This window comes from Myotis davidii, unplaced genomic scaffold (assembly GCF_000327345.1).
Source record: "Myotis davidii unplaced genomic scaffold, ASM32734v1 scaffold46, whole genome shotgun sequence".
In the NCBI taxonomy this organism is placed as follows: Eukaryota; Metazoa; Chordata; class Mammalia; order Chiroptera; family Vespertilionidae; genus Myotis; species Myotis davidii.
Genome location: NW_006383006.1, coordinates 4529859 through 4544702, shown reverse-complemented (window position 1 = coordinate 4544702; position 14844 = coordinate 4529859). Strand labels below are relative to the sequence as shown.

At 41.0% G+C, this 14844-nt stretch overlaps 1 protein-coding gene across 2 annotated transcripts in view; it reads left to right on the top strand.

The window, feature by feature from the left end:
• The window catches only part of RTF1 (RTF1 homolog, Paf1/RNA polymerase II complex component), a 64265-nt gene that overhangs the window by 10885 nt on the left and 38536 nt on the right, over positions 1-14844 (top strand). Inside the window, exons 1-2 of one of the 2 annotated variants that reach the window (XM_006778072.2) lie at positions 3375-3462; positions 11814-11921. Coding sequence is in view for 1 of the 2 variants with exons in the window: in XM_006778071.2 (XP_006778134.1) it covers positions 3352-3462 (111 nt within the window). In the remaining variant the exon portion in view is untranslated. Of the gene's footprint in view, positions 1-3351; positions 3463-11813; positions 11922-14844 lie in introns of those variants that run through there. The other variant, XM_006778071.2, reaches the window with a different exon arrangement.

Below are 14844 nucleotides of genomic sequence, written 5' to 3'. Positions count from 1 at the left end.
GATAAATAAGGACATTTTTACTGGGTGAGATGAAATACAGTGATGATGGTGAGAGAGAACCACTGGACACACAGAAACATTGTCTCAATCAGTGTGGCACAGTGAAGCAGGCAGGCAAGAGAGAGCTTCAGATGGACCTACCTCCTGTGTAAGAATCGGTTTTACATTGGTTTGGGTTTTTTTTGAGCACAGACATTGGATAAGTCAACTCTGCGGTAGCAAATCTGATGGTCACTTCATGTATGCATTATTGGAAAGACCTTTCCATTGCACACTTTTCTGTTCAACTGTACTATGAGCCCTCAGTAGAACATAAAGGACTTAACTAAAAAGAGTAGCCTTGCCAAAGCCGGTTTGGCTCAGTGGATGGAGCGTCGGCCTCCGGACTGAAAGGTCCCAGGTTCAATTCCGGTCAAGGGCATGTACCTTGGTTGCGGGCACATCCCCAGTAGGGGATGTGCAGGAGGCAGCTGGTCGATGTTTCTCTCTCATCGATGTTTCTAGCTCTCTATTTCTCTCCCTTCCTCTCTGTAAAAAATCAATAAAATATATTTTTTAAAAAAGAGTAGCCTTGCCCAACTGGTGTGGCTCAGTGGTTGGGTATCGACCTATGAACCAAAATGTCATGGTTCTATTCCTGCTCAGGGCACAACCCTGGGTTGCGGGCTCAATCACCAGTGTGGGGTGTGCGGGAAGCAGCCGATCAATGATTATCTCTCATCACTGATGTTTGTATCTCTCTCTCTCCCTCTCCCTGCCTCTCTGAAATCAATAAAAATATATTAAATAAATAAATAAGTAGCCTTGCCATGAGTTTCCCCAGTAGCTTTCTGTACAATTCTCAACTTGTGGAAAGGGTATCTTCCACACTGTTAAGAAGGACTTTGCTGTCTCCATATTATTGTTAATATAGTATTTAATATATACGAGGAGAGACTATACCTATCAGATGCAGTTGTCTGTTGATGAAGGAGAACCATTTGTTAGGTTTTAGTATGGAGTGGAACGTCTTTAACAGAAAGACAGCACTAACATCTTAACACTTTAAGTTATGGTAACTTTTAATGGCTGTCTACTGCATGTAATAGTTAATGTTTCAGAGAAGAATTTGATTGATAGTGTATCCAAATCCCTGTTTTAATGCCTTGGTATCAACCTGTTATAAAGAATTCTGGTACATTCGTGAACCTCAAAGGTCAGGAAAGAGATTACTTATCAGAAATCTCTGTAAAAAGTTTATAAATTTGCATTAAGGTAATATGGGGAAAAAAGATAATAGTTAAGACCAGACACAAAATACTGTACAACTCAACAATTCCATTCATAGGTATTTACCCAAGTGAAAGTAAAACTTAATGTTTACACAAAAACCTGTACATGAGCATGTAATTGCTCTACAATGGAAACAACCCAAATGTTTTTCAACTGGTAAATGGATAAACAAAGTGTGCTACATCCATTTAATAGAATACTACTTAACAATAAAAAGGAGTAAACTACTGATATATGCTGCAACATGAATGAATCTCAAGTGCATTATGCTGAGAAGCCCAATGGCTTCTTTTCAATGGTTAATTCAGGGTCTGACAACAAGCCACCAATGTGCTGGCCACTACATCAGAACCCTAATTGATAACCCCAATTCAAAGGCTACATATTGTATGATTTCATTTATATGATATTCTATGATAGGCAGACTTAGGGACAGACAATAGTTTTGTGGTTGCTGGGGTTTGGGGGGAGTTTATGAAGAATACCAATATTTGGGATGATGATGGTACTAGCATATGCCTTAATTGTGGCAGTGTTTAAACTATTTGTCAAACTCAGAATTGCACTTAAGAAAGGATAAAATGTACTGTAAGTCACTTACACCTCAATTTTTTAAAATACCATAAACACAAATATTGCTGTGGTTTGCATTTGGTCAATAGGAGTTCATCGTTTTGGTATGAAAAAGTAGAGTGTTCTTATGAGCTTCAGCGTTTTCAGGAAGTTGGTGTGCTAGCTCCCTCTAATGAAATGAGAAGAGTAACATTTCATGACTGGTATGAAAGAGAGCATGTCAGCTGTTAATCTGAGAAGGTCATTTTCTCATTCTGGCCAAGGAGGGTATACTCCTAAAATAGAAAGAAACTGGAAGAAGAAAACATACTTTGTAGCAGTCTATTATTTTTAAATCTATCTTGGCACTTGACCTGTAATTGTATCACACCATTATCATCAAGGAATGATACTACTAGTATTTATTAGTTGTAGTTTTCTCTTTTTAGCAAAAGGGAGAAAAGGGTTTTAGACTAGTAAACCATGCCTGAATTAAGAGCTAGGATTCTATCAACCCTGATTTGAATTCTGACTCTTATCATGTACTAGCTGTGTTACCTTGGGTTAATTACTTAACCTCTCCTGCTCTTTGGTCTTTTTATCTTTAAATGGGGATGATTACATTATAAATAAATAAACAAATAGATAAATAAATAGTTGGTAAAAAAAATGGGAATGATAATGATAGTTACCTTAAGGTTGTTGTGAAGATTAAATGTTAGATGGTTAGAAAAGTACCAGGCATCTAGTAAGTACAGTGTAATTGTGGGCTGGTATTGATATTAGCAGAGAACAAAAACTAAAGCAAGTATTCTTTTGTTGCATTTTTAAGTGTCTGGGCTGAGTTGGGGAGAAGTAGCAGCAGAGGGGAACCCTGTGAGAGAGCAAAACCTGGTTGTAGCCTTACTAAATGGCACATCCTTCCCCCACTAGTCTCTCTTAAATCATGAGGAGAAGGCAGAGGTAATGAATAAGAATATTGGGGTTATCAAATTAGAGTTCTGATATAGTGGCCAGGCAATTGGTGGCTTGTTGTCAGACCCTGGATTTATCACTGGAAAAAATCTTCTTTTTTTTTTTTTTTTGCTTATGCATTCAAAATTTTAAAAAACGACCTCAGAAACTTATAGTTTGTCAGCTTATTCAAATCAGCCCACAAATGCCAATTTTACTATGAATTACAGTAAGAAGATGCTCAGAGTATCAGTTAGCTATACCATTAAGAACAGTGAGCAAATTACCTTTGTAATCATGGTTCTTAAATAAGTACCTGAGAATCTGTACTTTTGTAGCTTATAAAGAAAATGGTAACAATTTGGAAGTAGCCTTCAGGTCAGTTTTATATTCACTTTTGCATTTCAGACATATATTTTGCCATTAAAAGGTAGGGGACAATTTTGAAAACATTTATTTTAGCACTTAGGAATCCTAGCAGTGTGTTCATGTGATAAGAGGGTGGGCATTTGTTATTCTTGGATATTTCTTTGCTGTTGAATAAGACTCATGTGATTACTTCTGCCCTATTAGGAGCTCTTGTCCCTGGCAAAGCGGAAGCGCAGTGACTCTGAGGAGAAGGAGCCACCTGTGAGTCAGCCTGCAGCCTCCTCAGACTCTGAGACGTCGGACAGTGATGATGAGGTGGGTGTGGAGGGGATAGGCCACTGTAACTGACAGGTATATAAGGGTCCATGTGTTGGTGACTCTGATGGCCTCTTTTTCTTTTAAACTATAGATTTAATTTCATGTTTATTTATTTTATTTTTGTTAATCTTCACCCGAGGATATTTTTTCCATTGATTTTTAGAGAGAGTGGAAGGGAGGGGGAGAGATGAGAGAGAGAAACATGGATGTGAGAGACAAATCAATTGGCCTCCCACACGTGCCCCACCCGGTGCTGGGATCAAGCTTGCAACTGAGATACGTGCCCTTGACCGGAATCAAACCCAGAGCCCTTCAGTTCACTGAGCCAAACCGGCCAGGGCATTGCCTCTTTTTCTTAAACTGGGACCTCCAACTTAAGATCTACAAGATCTTCTTAGGAAAGAAAACTGTAAGGAAAACTCTCGAATTGTCACGTTCCCTATAGTGCGAGACTCTACAGGGCATTTGTGGACATTTTTTAGTCTTGTTTTCAGTCCTTCCACAGAAGAAAGGGCACAACGTTAGTCATCATCTCCTTTATTTTGTGTGGGTATTTTCCTCATCTTTTAATTCCACTTTTGTGTTAGAAAAGAAATTTCTATAGAGAATGCTGTATTTTAGTGGAAAATACTTTCACAAGACAAGAAGCTTTCTTTTTTTTTAAATTTCTTTTTTTAAATATATATTTTATTGGTTTCAGAGAGGAAGGGAGAGTGAGAGATAGAAACATCAAAGATGAGAGATAATCATTGATCGGCTGCCTCCTGCACTCTCCTACTGCGGATCGAGCCCGCAACCTGGACACGTTCCCTGACCTGGAATCAAACCATGACCTCCTGGTTCATGGGTCAGTGCTCAACCACTGAGCCACTCTGGCCAGGCTTTTGTCTTTTCTGTGTGTTAATCCTCACCTGAGGATATTTTTTCCCATTACTTTCAGAGAGTGATGGGAAGGAGAGAGGGAGAGAGAAAAAGAGAAAGAAACATCAATGTGGGAGAGACACATCAATTGGTTGCCTCCTGTACTCACCCCTGCCTACTTTGGGTATGCCACCCTCCTAGTTCCTCCATGTGTTCACCTTGAAGCTACAATTTGTAGTTTAAAAACAACAACAACAATAAAAAAATACACATACACACATACACACACACACACACTCTGAGTGGCCAGATTATTATGACAACCACATCAGTACTTCGATGGGCCACCTTTTGCCTTCAGTACTGCGATGATTCTTCTTGGCATTGACTCCACGAGATGTTGAAAGGTGATGCGAGGAATCTGACACCATGCCTGATGAATAGCACTGTCCACTTCTGTGAGATTTGATGGTTGTGGAACCAGCTGCCTGATGGCTCTTTGAACTTCATTTCATAAATACCCAATTGGATAGAGATCTAGTGATTGTGGGGGCCACCTAAGCAAGGTAAAGTCTCCCTCATGTTCTTGAAACCACTCCTGCACAATACGAGCACCGTGGCATGGTGCCTTGTCTTGTTGGAAGAAGCCATCTCCATTGGGATACACCATCAACATGATAGAATGAACCTGATCAGCAATGATACTTAGGTATGTTGTGTTATTCAGACGATGTTCCACACGAATTAAAGGGCCCAAATTATGCCAGGAAAACATGCCCCAAACCATAACACTGCCCCCACCAGCTTGAAGGGTTGTACTCATGCATGTGGGGTGCATGCTTTCATGCTGTTTCCGCCAAATTCTCACTCTGCCATCTATATGACGCAACTGGAAACGTGATTCATCGGACCACATGACTTTTTTCCAATGCTCGACTGTCCAATCTTTGTGTTCCTGTGCGAATTGGAGACGTTTTATCTTGGCAACTGCAGACAGCAAAGGTGTTCGAACAGGCCTTCGGCTTCCATATTCTGTACGATGCACTGTACAGCTAATTTGCCTACAAACGTCAGGCGGTCATAAAAATCTGGCCACTCAGGGTATATGTATATATCCCACGTCCAAAGGCTGTTAAATTGCATTGTTTACCCATATCTTCAGAAAAAAAATCACTTCTACAGTTGTGGTAAACAACCTGCTTCCTTATTTATTTATTTATTTATTTATTTATTTACTAAATCTTTATTGTTCAGATTATTACAGTTCCTCTTTTTTCCCCCTATAGCTCCCTTTCACCCACTCTACCCTCTGCCCTTAACATCCCGCACCCCCGTCCTCATCCATAGGTGTACAATTTTCGTCCAGTCTCTTCCTGCATCCCCCACACCTCTTTCCTCCGCTGAGAATTGTCAGTTCACTCCCTTTCTATGCCCCTGATTCTATTATATTCACGAGTTTTATTCTGTTCATCAGATTTTTTATTCACTTGATTTTTAGATTCATTGGTTGATAGATATGTATTTGTTGTTCATAATTTGTATCTTTACCTTTTTCTTCTTCTTCTTCCTCTTCTTAAAGAATATCTTTCAGCATTTCATATAACACTGGTTTAGTGGTGATGAGCTCCTTTAGCTTTTTCTTATCTGTGAAGTTCTTTATCTGACCTTCAATTCTGAATGATAGCTTTACTGGGTAAAGTAATCGTGGCTGTAGTTTCTTGCTATTGATCACTTTGAATATTTCTTGCCACTCCCTTCTGGCCTGCATAGTTTCCTTTGAGAAATCAGCTGACATTCGTATGGGTACTCCCTCGTAGGTAACTGAGTTTCTTTCTCTTGCTGCTTTTAAGATTCTCTCTTTGTCTTTTGCTCTTGGCATTTTAATGATGATGTGTCTTGGTGTGGTCCTCTTTGGATTCCTTTTGTTTGGGGTTCTCTGTGCTTCCTGGACTTGTAAGTCTATTTCTTTCACCAGGTAGGGGAAGTTTTCTGTCATTATTTCTTCAAATAGGTTTTCAATATCTTGCTCTCTCTCTTCTTCTGGCACTCCTATAATTCAGATGTTGGTACGCTTGAAGTTGTCCCAGAGGCTCCTTACACTGTCTTCATATTTTTGGATTCTTTCTTCATTTTGCTTTTCCGGTTGGGTGTTTTTTACTTCTTCATACTTCAAATCTTTGACTTGATTCTTGCGATCCTCTAGTCTGCTATTGAATCTCTGTATAATATTCTTTATTTCACTCAGTGTATGCTTAATTTCTAGATGGTCCTTTTTCATATCCTCAAGGGTCTCACAAGACTTATTGAGGGTCTTACTAAATTTATCGGCGGTTTCTAGAAAATTCTTGGGAAACCTTATAACCGTGGTTTTGAACTCTATATCCAGTAGTTTGCTTTTCTCCATTTCTGTCATTTGTGATCTGTTTCTTTGTCTCTGCATTTTGTCTGCTTCCCTGTATTGATAGAGTGGCTTTGTGTGCTAGGTGTCCTATAGGGCCCAGTGGCTCAGCCTCCCCAATTACCTGAGGTGGACACTCGTGGTCCACCCCTTTGTGGGCTGTGTGCACAGTCTTGTTGTAGTTAAGCCTTGATTGTTGTAGGTATCACTGGGAGGAATTGACCTCCATGCCAATTGGCAGTGAGAATCAGCTGTGTATGCAGTAGGAGAACTTCTGTGCTGGAGACACCCTTATGGGGCAAGAATTACTTCAGTGGGGCTTTGGTGCTCACTGAGTCTGCCCCCTGAGTGTGTCCCTTATGGATCTGAGGAGTTGTAATCTGGATGGTCCCATTCTGACGACTGGGTACACTGGCTCTTGGGTCTCTAAGGAGGTGCTAATTTAGCCTCTGCCTGAGGCTATCCAGCAGGAGCTATGGAGAGATCTGCAGATTTCCCTTCCTTGTTTGGGATTTGGAGGTGCCCAGATGAGGCCCAGCTGTGAAGCAGTGCAAGCTGCTGTGGGGCCTTGGGCCTTCTTTTGGATGTTCTGGGTCTCTGTGATCCAGCTGCAGTTTGTTAGGTAATTTTAGATCTCAAAGGGCCAGCCCATTCATATGCAAAAGCCTCTGCACACAGCTTGGGTGGGCGGGGTCTCAGGGAACCAACAGGGTGGAGCAAACAGCTATGGCTGATCCTCAGTCCTGCCCTAAGAAGTCTGGGGTCTTAGTGTCCCGGTAATTGCTGGAAGCACCTCTGAGAGAAAGCTACCCTCGAGTTCCGCAGCCCCCATATGAGTCTTGGTCCCCAGAGACTTACCCAGAACTAGAGTTGGGGGCTTCGGGAGCTTGTGTCTCCCTCTCGATTGAAAAAGACAACAGCGTACTCAGTTGCCAGCCCTTTCTGCATGCGCTTCCATACCTCTGCACTTTACTTCTGCACCTCCTCTGAGTCTCGGTATGCTTTTCTCTTTCCTTCTAGTTGTAAGATTTCCACTCAGCCAGCCTTCCTGTGTTTCTGAATGGTGTCCATTTTGTCTTTTAGTTGTATTTTTGAAGTGGTTGTGTGAGGCAGCAATTTCCGGTGTTTACCTATGCCGCCATCTTGGTTTCTCCTGCTTCCCTATTTATAATGGTCTGGCCCCCTAGCAACTTCAGCGCGAAATTATAGCTAATTTGCCTACAAATGTCAGGTGGTCATAATAATCTGGCCGTGTGTGTGTGTGTGTGTGTGTGTGTGTGTGTGTGTGTTTTAGAGAGCGGAAAGTTAAGGGATAGATAGAAACATAGATCATCTGCTTCCTGCACACCCCTCCTGGAGATTGAGCCTATAACCTGGAATGTGCCTAGACTGGAATCCCCCTGTTTCATGGGGCTACACTCAACCACTGAGCAACACCAGCTAGCCCATTTTATTTTTTTAAATGCATAGACAATACAGGAAAATCTTGAATAATTTCCTTTTCCCACTGTTCCTATATCAGCTACTTTTATTTTCCATGTTTCAGAAGTCAGCTGTTGTGGGTTTCCTTCCCTCACCTGTCAATATTCTATGAAGTTTGAATCTGTGGTATATCTAGAATATCCTATTTACATGTTTATGGTTTTTGCACCATAAGATTCAAGCATAAATATTCTGTGAATGAAGTATTTCATTCTTCATATTTGAGTCCTAAATATGCAGTTACTTATAGGGATTCCCTTCATACTTTTTAGCTGCTGTGTCAGGACGGCAGAGAAACCCAAAACTTGTGCTAGAGTACATCCAGAGTCCATAAAGACCTTCACAGCTTAAGGTTCCTTGCAGCTACTTAACCATATCTAAAAATCCTCACCTTAGAATCCTACCCAACTGTTTATGCACTTCCTGGAGAAAAAGCTGACAGGCAAGTTGCACTCTGCCCAGTGGGCAATGAGACTTTGAGTTACTTTCCCCCTACAAGGTTCTTACCTCCTGCTGTTGCCGTCAGGTCCCAGTTCCCCAGGGCCACAAGCTTCTTGCAGCTCTACTCCAATCTCCTTTCCCCCAGCCCCACTGGGAATAGCGGCCTCAGTATCATGGCCATTCTGAAAGGCGCCTTCAGTATGTATTATTACTCTTTCACCCAGACTGCTAGCTGAGCACTTCAAAGTTAGGGTGCATATTTTATTACTTTGGACAATTCAGCAAACTATCCAAAAAGATTGAGAAAGCAAATTTTTTGAGTCCTGCCAACCACCAGAGAACTCAGTGGTATTACTGTGAGGATATTTTATAGAGTGGAAGGGAAGATGGAGGAAGGAGATGGCTACCCAATTTTGGGTTGGGTAGGGAACTTCTGAGAGATCCTTAGAATATAAAGTTTGAGACAGCAGCTCCTGCCATTTTTTCTCTCTCATAATGATATTCATGTCTTTTTGTAGGTAAAAACTGTATAATGAGGTAATTTGCTATGTTGTCTCATTTCTGCTATGGCTTTTATATTCTTACTAGCAGCCCAGTACACGAAATTCATGCACTTGGAGGTGTCCCTCAGCACAGCCTGCACCCTCTTGCAGTCCAGGAGCCTTCGAGGGATATCCGACTGATGGCTATTTCTAACATATATCAGTAAATGAAAGATAGATTGATAGCCATCAGTTGGACATCCTTAGTGCTGACACGGAAATGGGAAAGGCTCCTGCCACCACAGCTGCACAACAGGGTGGAGCAAACAGACCATAAGATTCAAGCATAAATATTCTGTGAATGCACTGACCACCAGGGGGCAGCTCCTGCATTGAGCACCTGCCCCCTGGTGGTCAGTGTGCATCATAGCAGCCGGTTGGTCCACTGGATGGTCAATTTGCATATTAGCCTTTTATTATATAGGATTATTTACAGAAATTTGGTTGTTAAAGCAAGTACCAGTCAGATGGAGCCTACTTGTACCATACATTACTCTAATTTGTTCAGATACACCTCCCAACCCTTATTGTTTATTATCATTAGTGAACAGTGAATACAGGTAGAAAAAGTATATTGGTCCCTTCAGATTTGATAGTGCAGAAAACTGGTCAAGAACAACTGAGATGATGGGGAGGCTGAGGACACATTTGTAATACCTTAATAATAATAATAATAATAAAAAAGAACAACTGAGATGGTTAATGGGTGGTTTGTTATAGGGAGAGACATGCACTGATTATAGGAAAAGAAGATATCTAGCTGAAAGTTATGAAAGTTTCCTATCCAGAAAAAAAATGGGTGCTTTGGACATTAACTATAAGGTTCAATTAGGGAGAGAATAGTAGGTGTTATATTATCTTCACCCAGGGGCAGGGGGACCTAAGTTTAATGAAAGTGAATATATTTATGTATTATTTTTGGTGAATGCATTATTCTCAGCGAGAATTTGGGGCACATGGGAATCTTTCTGTAAGGTTTACTTTGACTAAGCCTGGAAAATTGGAACGCACACCTCAGTAGTAAGCCATAATGCTGTACTGTGGTACTTTGGTGCTGTCACTTCTCTTTTTTTAATATTGCATAGAATTTTTTTAAGATATCTTTATTGATTTCAGAGAGGAAGGGAGAGGGAGAGAGAGATAGAAACATCGATGCTGAGAGAGAATCATTGATTGGCTGCCTCCTGCACGCCCCCCACTGGGGACCGAGCCCGCAACCAGGTATGTGCCCTTGACTGGAATCGAACCCGGGATCCTTTAGTCCACAGAAGTGTCAGGGAAGAAAAATAATGAGGCTAGAAAGAAGAGAGCAACAGCTCACTCATGAGGTGGGATTTAAAAACAACAAAAAAGTACATTTGTTTAGAGGAATTGAGTCCTAAATTAAGTTGTTCAGAGTTCTTTTTAGAAATGGTGGATGAGCCGAAACCGGTTTGGCTCAGTGGATAGAGCGTTGGCCTGCGGACTGAAGGGTCCCAGGTTCGATTCCGGTCAGGGGCATGTACCTGGGTTGCGGGCACATCCCCAGTGGGAGGTGTGCAGGAGGCAGCTGATCGATGTTTCTCTCTCATTGATGTTTCTACCTCTCTATCTCTCTCCGTTCCTCTCTGTGAAAAATCAATAAAATATATTTAAAAAAAAAAAAGAAAGAGAAATGGTGGATGATAAACATACAGCTACAGCTAAAAAGAAGAAAGCCTAGATTTTCACTAGTTCATGGTAAAAATCACATTGGATACCAAGAAAACCTTTTTTGTTGTTCAAAATTGAGTATAACTACATTAGACGTAGTGAGGAAACAGCTGCATTATGTTCTAATATCCTCTACCTGAGAATTTTTTATTTAAAGCTTCATGTATAGTCTTGTTTTCAACATTTTTGAGCAATAAACGCATCTGGCCCAGCCCTGTAGTTCGGCACATGTCATACCTCTTTTTTCTTCCCCAAGACTTCTGTCAGCTTCCTGGTTGCAAAACTCACCCACTTGCCTCTCCAAAGACTCTGGTCTCTTCTTACTTTCCCCCCATTCCATTATTTTCTATTTCTTTCTGAAGCTTCTCTTTTTCTCCTATTTCATCTGACCTTTTGGGTTCTCCCACTTTAATCTAGTTATAGTCCTAATTCCCACTCTGTTATCACTTGCTGACTCTAATATTTTTATTAATAGAATATTTTGAAAAAGATAACTTTTACTTATATATTCATTTAGTAACAATTTTTCCTGGAAGTTGGCCTAGATATGCACGAGTATTTTGTTACGCTTTACCGAAGAGATACATAATACATAATTAGCACGTGCTTCTGATAAAGGCCTTCACTGCTAAGCTAGTATTTATTTTCATGTCTATGTATTGATTTAGTAAAGTTTGCATACACATAGTTCTCCAGAACAAGATGTTCCACACAGATGAATTATCCTAATACTGAAACTAAACTCTTGAAAGTTTAGAATATAAAGCCCACTACATTTGAAAAGGTTTTGATATTATTATATATAGTTGTTTTTCTTGTTGATTTAGTCATGATTATGAATGGCAGTTCTTGTACCATGAAATAATGACTTCCAAAATGTTGAGCTGTGTGGTACTGCTTTTTATACCTTTTCTTTCTCTCCATTACTGTAGGTAAGAAGTGGCCACTTGTTCTCATCTTTTGGTAATCTGCTCTACTTCCAACTTCCTGCATCTGATCTGCTCTGTGGTCAGGAAACCAGGGGACCCCATAGAGTTTAGGTTGGAATACTCTTCTTTAGTACTTGAATTTAGCAACAATTATTTGGATTGCTTACAAGCCTTATTTTTACATACTTCTTAGTTCTTGGCTATTTAGATTATCATACAGTAGCACCTTATTTATCTTGATACCATTAAAAGCTCAGCATAGCCCTGGCCAGTGTAGCTCAGTGGTTAAAGCATCAGCCCATGCACCAAAAGGTAGTGGGTTGGATTCCCAATCAAGGACATGTACCTCGGTTGCATGTTCTATACCTGGCGCTGCTCAGGGTATATGTGTGAAATAACCAATCAATGTGTTTCTCTCACATTGACCTCTCTCTCTCTCTCTCTCTCTCTCTTTCTCCCTCTCCCTCACCCTCTCCCTCTCCCTCTCTCCTTCCTCCATCCTCCCTTCCACTCTATAAAATCCTCAGGTGAGGATTAAAAAATCTCATCACAAGAATTTGGAAAAATAAAGTGATTTTCATAGACCACTTGCTCAGACTTGTGTACAACAAATTCTGACACTTCCTACCAAACAGTTGAATGGAGTACTGATTATATTTTACTTTTTTGTTGTTGTTAATCCTCACTAGAGGATATTTTTCCCATTGATTTTTAGAGAGAGTGGAAGGGAGGGGGAGAGACGAGAGAGAGACAGAGATTGATGTGAGGGAGACACATTTATTGATTGTCTTCCACACGCACCCCAATTGGGGCCCAGGATCTAACCTGCAACCCAGGTATGTGCCCTTGACTGGGAATTGAGCCCACGACTCTGGTGCGTGGGCCAACAATCTAACTACTGTTTTGTTTTTTTAAAACATATTTTTATTGATTTCAGAGAGGAAGGGAGAGAGAGAGAGAGAAACATCAGTGATGAGATAGAACCAGTGATGGGCAGCCTTCTCTCCGCCCACACTGGGGATCAAGCCTGCAACCCGGGCCTGTGCCCTGACTGAGGAATCGAACTGTGATCTCCTGGTTCATAGCTTGATGCTCAACCACTGAGCCACACCAATTGGACTAACCACTGTTACACACCAGCCAGTGCTACATAAATGTTTTTTGGTGTGGGGGACGCTACATATTTTTGTATTACATCTGTTTCACTTTTGTTTTTGTCTCGATACCAGACTTTAAGTTTTTGTGATTGAGTATAGTGATTCTCTATGTTTTCCAGTTAAATATATGTGATTGCCTTATTATAAAATACAGTAGTGTCTTTTGTATTTTGTCTGATTAATTACATAGAAAAGAAAGCTAAGCTATTCTTCATGTTCTGTGGGCTGACATTAAATTGTATTTATTCTTCAACTCCACCGGCCCTATTCTATTTTCTGGGGGGCAAAAAACACCTAAGTCAGAAACCATGCCCTTCTCACACACTTCATTGCTGGCCACTGTCAATATCTAGATAATAACTACAGAACCCTTTTAAAGATTGCTTTGACTTAGTATAACACTCAGTTAATATAGAATCTTACAACTCTAAAAAACTAATAGTTCATAGAGGTCATCTGGTTTCTTGTATTCCAGATCATAAAATAGTACCCTGCATGTATATAAACTTAATGGTGTGTTCTAAACTTCTTTTATTCTATCTTCTTTGAGTCTCACACTACCCCGATAGATGGTCAAGGTGGTATTGTCATTCCTACTTTATTCATAAGGAAACAATTTCAGTTAAGGGCTTAGGCTGTATTCCAGTTCTTCTTTTTTATTTTTACTTCTTTATTGTTGAAAGTATTACATATGTCTCCTTTATTCCAATTCTTTTAAACCCTAATCCCGGTATAGTTTATCACTAACCCAGCTGTTCTTCTTGAACCCTACTTACCTCAAAGTATTTTTGTTTCACTTGTAAATTCCTTTCAGAGTAACTGAGCTGCAGTGTCTGACCCTTGAGACCTCCCTTGCCCACTAGAGATACCCTCCCTGAAGACTTGAAGTTCCTTTGTGTGTGTGTGTGTGTGTGTTGCCTCCAGGATGCTCAAACTACTCAGTGCCTCAATGTTACCTAAATCCAGAGCAACCACTTCCAACCCCATGTTCCTTCCTGTCTTTTGGCTGAGTGCCAGGAAGGTCAGTTTGTCACAGGTTGTGTGGTACTAACCCTCCTTATATCATTATATTATTGCTGCCCAGTGAAAGTCAAACTACAAATCTCATTTTTTAAATCTCTTTTTATTTATTAAGAAAATATCTTGCCCTGGCTGGTATTGCTCAGCAGTTACAGTCAGTTTGTGCACCCCAAAGGGTTGTGGGTTCAATTCCTGGTCAAGGGCATGTACCTGTGTTGCAGGTTCTTTCTCTGGTCCCGGTTGGGGCATGTGCTGGAGGTAACCAATCAATGTGTCTCACACGGTGTTTTTTTCTTTCTGTCTCTTCCCCTCCCTTCCACTTTCTCTAAAAATAAATTAATGGAAAAATATCCTCTGGTGAGGATTAACACACAAAAGAAAAAGAAAACATCTTCCTAACAGTCTCTGTTTTAGGTTTTCTTCACTACATACAGGGTGAGGCAAAAGTAGGTTTACAGTTGTGAGTATGTGAAACAGTTTATTCTTGTAATATTTATTAACTAGAGGCCCGGTGCATGAAATTCATACACTGGGAATTGGGTTGGGGGGTGGTCCTCATCCTGGCCTGTGCCCTCTCATAGTCCGGGACCCATTGCTCCTTACTGCCTGCCTGCTTGCTGCTCCCTCCCACTCGGCTCGCTGCTCCTTAGTGCTGCCACGGCACTGCACTCACCAGCCATGAGCCTGGCTTCTGGCTGAGTGATGCTCCCCCTGGTGGTCAGTTCATAGCGACCAGTAGTTCCACCGTTTGGTTGATTTGCATATTAGGGTTTTATTATATAGGACTAGAGGCCCGGGGCACAAAAAATTGTGGACTCGGGGGGAGGGGGGGGCCCTCAGACCGGCCCGCGCCCTCC